The sequence below is a fragment of the Mesoplodon mirus genome (assembly GCF_964341445.2).
Source record: "Mesoplodon mirus genome assembly, chromosome: 16".
Taxonomy (NCBI): Eukaryota; Metazoa; Chordata; class Mammalia; order Artiodactyla; family Ziphiidae; genus Mesoplodon; species Mesoplodon mirus.
In genome coordinates this window covers 34,653,647-34,666,463 of record NC_138992.1, presented here as the reverse complement: position 1 = coordinate 34,666,463, position 12,817 = coordinate 34,653,647, and the positions used below count along the sequence as shown (strand labels likewise).

The 12,817-nt window shown below is 41.0% G+C and overlaps 1 protein-coding gene across 1 annotated transcript in view; it reads right to left on the bottom strand.

The window, feature by feature from the left end:
• Positions 1-8,077: 8,077 nt before the first annotated feature.
• SNX31 (sorting nexin 31) overlaps positions 8,078-12,817 on the bottom strand; it is a gene marked incomplete at both ends in the record, with an annotated part of 64,725 nt that continues 59,985 nt past the window's right edge. Inside the window, 2 exons of the mRNA XM_082601379.1 lie at positions 8,078-8,170; positions 10,680-10,736. Of these exons, the coding sequence (XP_082457505.1) occupies positions 8,078-8,170; positions 10,680-10,736 (150 nt within the window). The remainder of the gene's footprint in view (positions 8,171-10,679; positions 10,737-12,817) is intronic.

Sequence of the window (12,817 nt, the reverse complement as noted above, 5' to 3'; positions counted from 1 at the left end):
TAGGCATCAATTAACAGTTGCTGGCCTAATTTAGGTAAGTCTTCTCTATAATCCAAATTGATGTATTAGTAATAGCAACTACCGACTGGCTGCTCTAATTCTAAAATATGACCCTGAGCTTTTTTCTAAAAGGGTTTGAATACTTACATCCCATTTTTTAGGATTCCCAGACGAAATGCAACATGTGTCCAGCCCGAACTAAAAAGGTGGCAGGTCGTGGGAAGTTCATTTACTGGAAACTTTTTTTTTTTCGGCTTACCAACAACTCCAGTTCTACAGCCAAGAAGACTTGCCCTGCACAGTGATCCTCCCTCCCCTGAATTCTAGTATACTCGCTCAGCCAAGCCACCCTCTGGGGGGTCTCAAGTCCTTCCATTCAATGGCTACTACTCAGTCTAACAGTTTGCTCCTGGAAATGTCATGTAAATGTTTAGGATTATTGTCAAATTTGAGAAAACCTCTATCACATCTCTTTCACATAAGAATAAGATGTCAGGGACTTCCCTGGTGGCACAGTGGTTAAGAATCCGCCTGCTAATTCAGGGGACACGGGTTCGAGCCCTGGTCCGCGAAGATCCCGCATGCCACAGAGCAACTAAGCCCATGTGCCACAACTACTGAGCCTGCGCTCTAGAGCCTGTGAGTCACAACTACTGAAGCCCGCGCACCACAACAAAGAGTAGCCCCTGCTCGCCGCAAATAGAGAAAGCCCACGCGCAGCAATGAAGACCCAACGCAGCCAAAAATTAATTAATTAATTAATTAAAAGAAAAAGATTTCAGGCATTTCATATTTTCTTGTGCAGTGACTAATCATAAATATTAAATACTCTTTGAATTGATGACATTTATTAACCAATTTGTCATTGATGTCCTCCTTGAGGTTGTGTGTTAAGTTTGTTATATATTCATTGATGCCTGTAAATTGTGTCAAATCAGCAAAGAATTTCAGCCTTCTCCTAGTGTGTTCATACAGTTACCTCCTTTTCATTAATTGGTTTATCAAACAATCCAAGAGCCTGTTCATTACTTCTGTTCAAATGAATCTCTCCACCTTCATGAACTACTGCTTTTGTTTGATCTGAAAAAATGTAGAGACCGTTAAATGTAAGACCATTAAGGAAAGCAGTGCTGCTTTCCTTCTGGAGGCTCTGAGAATGCGTTTCCTTGCCTTCTCTAGCTTCTAGAGGCCACCTACAATCCTTGGCTCATGGCCCCTTCCTCCATGTTCAAAATCAGCAGCTTAGCATCTTTTCAGCTCTCTGACCTCTGCTTCCAACCTTGCATCTTCTCTAACTTTGACCCACCTGCATCTTTATAAGGACCCTTGGATTATGTTGGGCACATCTGGATAATCCAGAACAGTCCCTCCATTTCAAGGTCTTTAATTTTAATCACATCTGCAAAGTCCTTTTTACCATGCAAGTTAACATAGTCACAGATTCTGGGGATTAGGACATGGACACCTTTAGGGGAATGTTATTCAGCCCACCGCAAGGGCCCTGAAGCTTAAACTCCATTTCCTTCAGGTAAATCTACCTTTTCTTCCTCATTACCAAAATCTGTTTGGTCCTGAGTTCTGATTGTGAGAGTTCCAACAGGGAGGAATACCTGTAATTATAAGTGGATAAGTGGGATAAGTGTTATGAAGTAGAAGAAGAGAGATGTTATATAAGGGCAAACTGTCCAGGACCTAATTTAGATGGAAGGGCAGCAATGCCTTTGAATAAGTGATATTTAACTGAGATACACAGGATGAGGAATTAATTATACAACAAACAGGGCAGCAATGCCTTTGCATAAGTGATATTTAACTGAGATACACAGGATGAGGAATTAATTACACAACAAACAGGGGGAGTGTTTCAGACAGAGGGGACAGCATGTGTGGCCTGGGAATACAGTGATGTCAGAAGGTCAGTGTGGCTGAATTGTGTCCCTGCCATCAAATCCTCAGCACCACCACAATGAGCGGCACATAGTTGGTACTCAAGATTATTAGCTTAGCAGTTCTTAGCCCTGGCAGCACATTACAGTCACTACAGGACTTTAAAAATACCAACACCCTAGCCGAGACCAAGTCAGAATTGTTTGGAAGTGTGGCCCAACATCCATAGTTTTTAAAGCTGCTCAGAGAATTCTAATGTGCAGTCAGCGTTAAGAGCCACTGTGTCAGATACAACCACAGGAGTAAAGAATGAAAGAATGACAGAAAATATTTGCTTGGGGTAGGATTTTCTCTAAGGAGGTTTTCTTCTGTTTAAAGAAAAGAAGGGTTTTGGCCATCTTGATTATACATTCCTATTCAGTCTTAGAAAATGCAAAAAAGTCTTTCAAAAACATTGTTAAAATAAATAAGTTACAAGGATATATTGTACAACACGGGAATGTAGCCAATGTTTGATAAATAGCATTTGTAATATAAATGGAGTACAACCTTTAAAATTTGTGAATCACTGTGTTGTACATCTGTAACATATATCAACTATACCTCAAATTTTTAAAAAGAAAAAAAACACTTTGTAATAGAACGCTTATCAGAAGAGACTCAGAGTGATCTAGCAACCACCCCAGTGTAACCAGTTGTCTCAGTAGAAAAGAGATGTGTTGGAATGGAGAGGTGTTTAAAAAACACACCGTATCTACAAAGGAAAGGGCATTTCTTGGTTTTGAGCTCTATTTCCAGAAGGCATTCCAGTTTTTGGTAGTACTAACGAGTGACCATCAGAGGGAGACATGCTCCCAGAAAGCTTGGCTTCCCCCAGTCTCCAGTCTACACCAGGCTAACAAGTATCAGGTGTTTTTAACAACACTGAGAGCTCTCAAGGCATAACCATGGAGTGAGCAAGTCACAGGATTAGAGATAGGTAGCATATATTTATCTATGCCAGAGTTCGGTTCATTTCGTTTCTCCAACAGTTTAAACATTTAAACCACCAGAAAAAAAATGAATTACGTATGTGTGTCAGGTATTGTATTTGCAAAACTAAGGAAAATTTTCCTTCAGCAGACAGTACAATTGGAAATGAAGTATCAAGCAAATCTTTCGGAAAGAGATCTCTTGTCTTTTGTTAACTGCAAAGAAAACATCATAGGTCTCCTTGAATTTCTGGAGTTAAAATAACAGCTAGACCCCTCGGGAAGAAGGAACGAGCTCGGCTACTTGCTGAAAACCCAATTTGTTATTTTTCTTTGCATTTACCCACACATGGCAGAACCACACAGGGTTTCACATATACGTTAGATGAAATAATGTACGTGATGGGAAGGTATATAGTGCCTAACCCTAGTTAACCTTTCTTTCCAAAAGTAAAGTAACTGATCGTTAGCAAGGGAATACCTTTTGCAAAGGTTTAAGCAAATGCATTGCTTTGCTTAATCAGCCTATCTTCATTGTAATCCCCAGACTGCATGTCACCTGTTTTAATTTTGACAAATGAAAAGGAAAAAGAGGAGATGAGGTAAGAAAAAGGGGAAAAAAGAACATCTGTGATACAGACAACCCGTAGTTAATTGCAAAAGACTAATATTTACATACATAATGGATATAAATTCAGTTACCTGTAAACATCTTAGGTTTAACCACTGTGGTACGTGTTCAGTCAATACATGAAAATAAACTCTGATGTACAATCTTCCTATTTTCTTCCTTAATGTGGTGCTATACAAGTGATGGGAGTGGAACTGCATTCCCTCTGAACATAAGGATGTGTACTTATTGGCCTAGTGCTTCTGGAAAGCATGAAGCTCCACCAGCTCTTGTGAAGCAAAATCCAGGAATCAACTCTACAGTTAATTGATTTTTGAATAAAACTCGTCTCCAAGTTGTTGACTTTTGCAACATATATGTTTAATAACTGCCATTTCACTTGTCTTACTCATCATTTTTGTTCTGACCTTCCCTTGATTGGGACCCCGAAGTAGTAGATTTACATCATCTCTTCCCCTGCTCACTAGACCCCATTCCAAAGGATTGGAGCGCCTCAGAAATTCCACAGGGACCAGTTTCTAGTGAGAATAAGAGCACGCATGTGGACAGCAAAGCCAACTCAGACTTTTCAGCCTGCTGCTCCGAGAGCTTCCACGCCAGACAACTGCTGTACCACAGACCCCATCAAATATGTGCTCATGTGGACAGATGGAAAACCCATTAGGAAGTACAGCCAACTCTGTGTTCCCACACCCACATTTCCAGGAGAGGAACCACATTTGGTGCAAAGCAGTGCAAAACCACTAGGGTCAGTGCCTTTTTTTTTTTTTTTTTTTTTTTGCGGTACGCGGGCCTCTCACTGCTGTGGCCTCTCCCGTCACGGAGCACAGGCTCCGGACGCCCAGGCTCAGCGGCCATGGCTCACAAGCCCAGCCGCTCCGTGGTATGTGGGATCTTCCCAGACCAGGGCACGAACCCGCGTCCCCTGCATCGGCAGGCGGACTCGCAACCACTGCGCCACCAGGGAAGCCCGGGTCAGTGCCTTTAAATCAACTAAATGTCTAACCTCTTCTAAAATATTACACAAGCAAAGCCCATATGGTTAGCTAAAGACTACCCTACAAAATGTACATGTGCTGGGGCTACACCAAAGACCCAAGCCCACTATGTATTTTTTCTATAGCTCTATCTAATTTTTCTTATTTGGAAAATTGTTATACAAATGATTTGCTTATTAAGAACACTAACAGGGCTTCCCTGGTGGCGCAGTGGTTGAGAGTCCGCCTGCCGATGCAGGGGACGCGGGTTTGTGCCCTGGTCCGGGAAGATCCCACATGCCGCGGAGCGGCTGGGCCCGTGAGCCATGGCCGCTGAGCCTGCGCGTCCGGAGCCTGTGCTCGGCAATGGGAGAGGCCACAACAGTGAGAGGCCTGCGTAAAACAAAAAAAAAGTAATAAATAAATACTAACAAATAGCTATTATAAAGCAACTTATAAGTACAATTATAGCTCAATAAAGTGGGGAGAAAGTACAATTAGAAGACTTAAAAGCCATCTTATAAGGGATTATTAGTTTGCCATACTTTTTCTAAGTTAACTCAGCACATCTTATTTTGGGGGTGTTATGAGCCAGCAAAATGTACGTAACTTTTTCTGGACTTTTTTTTCTGGGATCACTGATGGCAGGATTGAGAGCTTCCTCATGAAGGAGAGAATCGCTTTCTACTCCATCTCCTCCCTGAGTCCTCATGGGCCCCTTCTTGAGCCTGCCTGGTGGACCACTGCCCACACGCTGCAGGAGGAGGGATGACCAGAAAGCATCTGGAGAAGTAGCTGCCTCCACTGTAGAGTTTTCTTTCATTCTGTATTTTAGGGTCATTTTGGCCATTATTTTCCCACTGAGGCTTGTAACCTATTTGGTTTTCTGCAAATTAAGATCCCATAGCTCTTCTTAAAATCACTCTGAGGGGGAACGTAAGGTAATTTCTAGTTTACATATTTCACATAAAATTTGCTTCCTGATTGTCCACGTGGGGACCTGTGCAAGCTGTAAGCTCACCACATACTGGTGGCTTTGGCAAGCACATCAGCTCTTCAAACAAAGCCCGCGTGTGCTTCCCTCCGTGGGACGCAAAGGGGCTCGGACCTCCGGGCCTACCTACAATTTAATCAGCTCTGTCCTTTTTTTCTCATAATTATTTTTGTGAAATTTTGAAACCCAAGTGTGTTTGCCCGCGGGCAGAGTGCTTATGACACTTATTTTAGGAGTTTGAACCTCAGTAGAAACAAATACATATGTCTACACTTGGAGAGAAGTGATGTTGGTGAATTTAGATGTAGCAGGAGAAAATCTGGCTGAGTGGGGACCATGAGGATGAATCTATAGATTAAACCATATGCTAATTTGCAAAGCCACGTCGCACCCCTTAGGAGTTACTTGAAGGAATTCAACAGTTGCCTACCTTTATAACTCATGCCCTGCATGATGTCTTCTCCCCTGCTGGATGGCTGTGCTGTTGGGAAGGTCCCGACCCAGCAACACCACCTGAAGAGTGAAGGCATCACCCCCAGTGGAGACGGGGTCTCACTCTCCATCTTCTCTCGGAGCCTGCAGCAGGACACTCTGACAGGTGGAGCTTAGGCTTTTTACTCAACGATGAAGTGCTTCGATCCACAAGTGATTCAAACTCCCAACGCCGTCTAGAGAAAGATAGGCCCAGTAACCCCCAAAGGGGCTAACAGCCCCTTCTTCTCTTGCATAGCTGCTGAGGAATTTTATTTTCTGCTATCTCAGTTCCTTTATTCTTCATGTTATATACTGTGGAATGCACTTCATCACTTGTAGTTTTATTCACTTGTATTATTCTGATATTGATGATAATCTCAATGTCTTGGAAAAAAACTATTAAATTCAACATTTCAATTTTTGCCATCTTCAAATGGGGATAAATCGCTCAATTATATTATAGGGATGCTGCAGTCGTGTATGCATATATACTGATCCCTCTTTCCTCTTATCTCCTAATCACTCCCTTAATCTCAAACTTTGCTAGCACAGTTGCTTATCCTTCCCTAAACACTGTACTCACTCTCCCATCAGTGTCTATTCTTTCCTTTTACATGTGTGCCCCCATCTCTGCCTCTACTTGTCTCTACTCTTTCTTCAAAGTCCCTCTTCCCCTCAGGCCTTCCTGACTCACCCCACCCACCAACTTCCTATGACACACAGGTCCACACTACACATTGGACACCTAATCCATGCTGTCTTGGATTACTCGCAATTATGTATCAAGTTGCAACATATGAAATGGGTAACATTCAACTATTTTTGACCTACAAAACAGCAGTTACATATGGTTCGATCTAATATATGCATATTCTCACCCCAAATACAAATTCTCTTTGCAATCCTAGGGTCTTCAATAGATCCTTATACAGTGTAGGCATTTGCTATTAAATAGAAATAGACTTCGACTATTCTTAAACTGGTGAAATAGAGGATAAGCTTCTATTTTAATCTGAAAATGCATCCTAGCCCATTAATACACTCACCACAGGTGATCTGGGATGTTTATGATTCCCCTTGCAAAAAGGTCCCACTACAGCCTAAAATATAAATATAAAACTTTACGGTGCTAGAAGTTATGGATAGAGACATTGCTTTATAAATATTATAGGGCTTTAATAGATTCTACACTTCAAAAAATGATGCACAGAATTTTCATCAATAAATTCTATGTTCACTAGAATATATTTCATATTTATTATATAATTAGTTACACAACCCAGTTAGAAAAGAACATTATAATATCATACTTTACCTAATTACATTGATCCCTCTGTCCCTCTCCCTTACTGCAATCTTAGTTCTATATTTAATTCTATTAATTAGTGATGAACTGAAACTGGATAAGAAACAGTCTAGAGAAAAAGTATACATAGTTTTAAAGCTAAGGTATCTGATATCAAGTGCAGGGGCCCATTGGTTTCCAAAATAAAAATATTCAAAATAGTGTCATGACTATTGAACTGAATTCAGTATTCTAAGAACAGAATACAACTACAACAGTGGAGAAACAGAGAACTGGGTAGCCTATTACTTTGAGTACATCCATATTGGGAGGCTCAGAATTATATAAAGAAACAAATCGGTATTTCATCAACTCCTTGCTCTGGTGATGGATTAGTGAAGTCCAGATTTCTTTTTCAATGATTCCATTTCTTAGAGCCACAGCTGATGAGTCATGTCCTCAGATCTTAACCCAAAATGCATTTTTAGTGTTTTATATTAAGCCTTTCATTCATGCAATATCAGAACATATAAAAGGTTTCATGAAGCCAGGTAAATATCTATTTTAGGGGAAAAAAAACCCCAACGAACTTTGTACTAATTGGTTCAGACTTGCCATTTGTCATATATAAGTCACTAAAAGCAAACTATATAACTTCGTTTTGCATTTCCTTTTCATCTTGAGATGAGCAGAGTTCTGAAGTAGTAGTCTTGATGAATATGGTCCATCTTAATGTGAAAAAAATGGGAAGGAGTCACATTTCTTCCACTGGTGGTAGGAAGCCTACTTTCAACCCCCAAGCTCTCTCTCATGGTCAAGACAGCCTTTGAGAACATTTTAAAAAGTTAGACTTTCTCTTCAAAGACCTTCTTCCTTTATGGTCCCCAAACCACAGTCAACTTCAGCTGTCTTAATCTTGCTTTTTCTTGGCAGAAAACTAGAATAGTCTTTCTGTTACGAAGTAAACAGAGAGGTTAGAAATATATATGAGAGGAAATAATTTCCATAACAACAATAATAGTTTAAAAGCCAAAGTTTAAAATAATATAAAAAAGGCAACTAAAAGGTTGTATCTGTTAAGCACTGGTTGTTTTAAATGGCTTTATCGTGTAGAAGCTTTGTTTCTGAGGTAGGTATACATCTGTTAGTGCTGAGAATGCTTCCTATGGGTATGGAGAGGTACGCATGTCCAGAGCACCTTTCCGGGCACTGGGATCTCTCCAGGTAACACTTGAACTCTGCCTCTGTCTTTTTCCCCTCTCTTAAAGACATATGACTTTCAATTGTTAACTTCACTCAAAACCTTTAGTGCACATCCCACACAAAATTTTAAAAAGTATTATAGATATTTTAAAATATTTTAAGAAGTTATGGTTGCTGCAAACCTTCAGTAAGTGAACAGTTGGCCTTCAGTGTTTATAAAATCTCTAAGACAGGGCCATGGAGAGTGGGCTTTGGCCCTGGTGAAATAAATGTGTGGCAGCTCACCAGGCAGAGCAGCTAATTTTTTTTTTTCTCTGAGAGATTTGTCTTGATAGAGAGGCCCCATGGCAGAGTGGTTAAAGGAACAAATAAACTTTATTTGTTAAATAACAAATAAAGACTGCTTGGGTACGGAGACTAACTCCATCATTTACCAGCTGTGTGACCTCGGGAAAGTTACTTAACCTTTCTGTGTTTTCAGTTCCCTTGGCTACAAACCAAGGCTAATAATAATACTTGGGTTGCTGTGAAGATTAAATGAGTTATATGTGGAAAGCAACTATAACAGTGCCCATCTCAGGATAAGCTCTCTATAAAGGTTGGCTAAAATAAGTTGGAATTCAATATAATTGGACACCAGGGCCCCTTCCGACATGCTGGCCCGGCTCAGAGCATGAGGGAGGTTTGCCTGCTTTAGCATTGCTGCTCACCCATGCTGACTATTGTGTTGTCCGTTGTTCTAGGACAGTGGCTCTCAAACTCAAACATGCATCAGACTCAACTGGAGGGCTTGCTAAATACTGATTGCTGGCCCCCAACCCCAGAGTTTCTGATCTAGTAAGTTGGGGGCCTGAGAATTTGAATTTCTAGTAAGTTCCCGAGGGATGCTGACCCTTCCGGTCTAGGGACCCCACTCTGAGAACCACTGTTTTAGGATAATAGTTCCAATCCTGGCTGTAATTTAGACCACGTGGGGAGCTTTAAAGAATTCTGCTGCCAGGCCCCTCAGGTCAGTTAAATCAGAATCTTTGAGGGTGCAGCCCAGCCATCATCAGTTTTTCGAGCTCTCCAGGTGATAATATGCAGCCAAGGTTGAGAACTACAGCTCTATGCCATCACTATGCTGCCGAAATGGATGAATATAAGTGACGGAGTGATTTTCCAGATAAAGAAGCTGAAGCTTGGTGCAGTGTTTCCCACTGGAGTTCTTGCTATAACTGCTGATATACTGAATCCATCTTTTGGGGTGAGGCCCAGGAATTTGTATTTCAGTAAGCACCCCAAGAGTCCCTTATACACATTTAGTTTTTTGATCTGCCTGAAGACACACAGCCAGTAATTGGTGGAGTTCTCACCTCCTGTCTCTGATGTAAGCAGCCAGAAACGCCGTTCTTATGTAGGAGAGACAGCTCTGCATTTAATCTGTTTTTAAAATTTTTCTCTGAGCTCATTCACTCAAGGAAGGACCTTATATATTTATAAATACTGTACTTATATACTATCTTTATATACACAGCAGACTCTGTGACAGGAGCTGGACCAATAATAAATCCCATTCAAATGCTACTTAGAGGCTACCTTTATTTTGTTCACCCACACTAGGATTTGAACCTCGAAAGGAAGAGTTAGTTAAGGGCACAGCTCTGGAATCAGACTGCCTGCTTCCTCCTACCACTGATAACTGTACAGCCTGGAGCAAGTCACCTAACTCTCTGTGCCCCAATTTCCTCAACTGACTTACAGGATCATGGTAAGGATAAATGCATTAATCCACAGAAAAGTGCTTCAAACAGTGCCTGGCAATGAGTGTCTATTAATGCTTTCTATTATGATATTTATTGTTATTGCTATCTGCACAGCAGACCTAAATGCTTGAAAAAGTAGTTTATAAACTTAAAAGTTCCTTTATACAGAGTTCACCACAGAAAGTCGATGAAACTAAAATATACAAACTAGAAAGAGGAGTTTTAAAAAATGTATGGAGTGTAGAAGAAAATGACTAAAGAATTTTGTATGCTTCTTAGAAGTTTTCTATATATAAATTCAGGAAAGTATTTCTCCTCGCCCAACTGGGTGCCACAGTAAAAAACACTATTTCTATGATAAGTGTCCAACCGGACCAGCGTGTATGGACGAGCTTCTGTGAAAGACAATTCTGGCTTAACCTTAAAAGTAGAATGACTGGTTACTTAAAGGGGAAAAACGGGCAGATTTATCAGAATTATAATATATCCATTACATAATTTTACTCACAGACCTGGCTTTGTTGACTGTGGTGTTTTTTACTTTTGCCTTGTTCTGGAACTTCAATCTGCTAAATAGATTAGTGAAATGTCAGTCAGCACAGCGGAGAAGCGAGCACACAAATAATCTATTTAACCAGCACATTTCTCCTTCCACAATAATCCTCTTAATGGTCCCGAAGGCTGCCAGTCAGCAGGACACCTGCTCATCATCTGCACAGGCCCCCTTCGTTTGCAAGTATCTCAGCGTTGCAGAAATTGAGTCCCCCAAAGTGAAGTGAAGCTTAATGTTTAACATTGGTGGCTGCCTGTGGATTTTGCGATTTAACACAGCTTTTAAAAGGACTTCACACGAAATGAACTCCTAAATCCAGAAATAAGCCACAAAGCTCCAATCCATATGCTGAACCAAAGCCAGATGGGGCTTTAATTAATCAAAAGGCATCATTAATCAAGGGAAGAATCAAACCAAAGTTTAAAATACTTGAATATATCTCATGCACATAAGGTAAACTTAATATAACGGTCAGGGGCCCAGCAGAAAACAGATGGCCCACTCTTGGGGTAGCTGAGGGGAGTTTCTAAAAGGAACTGCCTAATGGAGGTGTGGGGAGGATTCAAGTGAATCAGTGACGGGGTGTGGGAGCCCTCAGAGGCTAGCAGTGAGGGGCTAGGGAGGGTGGGAGTAATTCTTAACCGCTTCTAGGCCTGAAGGGGCGAGGGCAGCAGCTGATACTGGAACCAGAGTGGCCGTAGCAGCAGGGAGGAGAGGTTGCCTACAGGAGCTGTGGCCCTCAGTAGGGGGCCGGGCCAACCCCAGAGACCCAGCTGGGACAGAGTTGGAGAAATAAATACCCCAGTCTCCATTTTCTCCCACTCTCCAACCTCACTGGGTTTCCCCCTGGGTGACACCAGTTGGAGGCTGGAGGTCAGAGGGCAAGGTCACAGCACACAAAGGTCAGTCTCCTAGCCAGGGTTTAGGGGAAAGTGCTCTTAGACTCTCCTTATAGAAAAAGAAAAGAACTGCTATTAAACAACTATGCATCATGTGTGTATCTCAACGTATCACTCTATAATCCTGAATGTTTCTGTACTAATTGCCTTTCTCCTTCAACAAATAAACTTCTTAACACTGGATTCTCAGTTTCTAGCCACTGTATGGTAAACATAGGCATTGGTAAATGACAGAATGAGGGGGTGAATTAACTAAGTTGTTTACTATTGCTTATTATTCATGAGACTATAGAGTGGGACATTACAAAATAAGTGGGATAAATAACATGACACTGCAAAAGAGCACTATCTTTTAACTTAATTTTGCCATAAAATACATTGCTTTGAAGGCTATGTAGGACTTCCTTTAGGTTAATATTCTCAACAGAGATAGTTACATAGTTGAAGCCTATATCAATAGTTTAAAAAAATCATTATTAGGTCTTGGTAAATGAGAAATTAATGTTCTGATATCTTATGTGTTTCATTATTATTATTTTATGATATTACATTATAGTTTGTAAGTAGTCTTGTGCGACGAAATACAGAAGTTGGGAGAAACCTCCCAGAATTTTTCTCTCTCCTAGTCTCCTTCCCCTCCCCCTCCCCATGTAGAAATGAAATAAAATAGAACCCACTACAAATGTTAAGCAATTTCTGAAATAACCAGTTTCCTTGACTTATTTCAATAGGCTTTATATATTTTATATACTGGGGTAATAAAGTTGGGGGAAAAAGGTAATCCTTTTTCATAATGCAGTATCCCTGCACTCTCTCTCTCATCAACAGAATTTCTGTTAATAATATAACCCTTCATTCCTGCACAGTAACTTCCCCCTGGCTCTCTAAAACTTTGTCCTCCTGCTGTGCTCAGACCATTCTTGTGATGACTGTAATGTCAGTACATTTTCTGTTTTCTGAACTGGACCAGCTATGCAAAGGCTACCATTCTTGGGACATCAGACAGCACTCCCTTGGTGTTTCCCCTTCTCATCACATAGCAGAAGCACACTTCAAAGCACTCATCTCTGAACCCAGCGGCCTTTTACATAGTCTGATCTTGCCCCAAATGAAAGAGGAGTGGAGAGAGAAATATTTATGGCAATGGTAGTTGGGGAGGGGATGGGAGGTATGAGGCAAGCTGGAATCAGAATGCTAC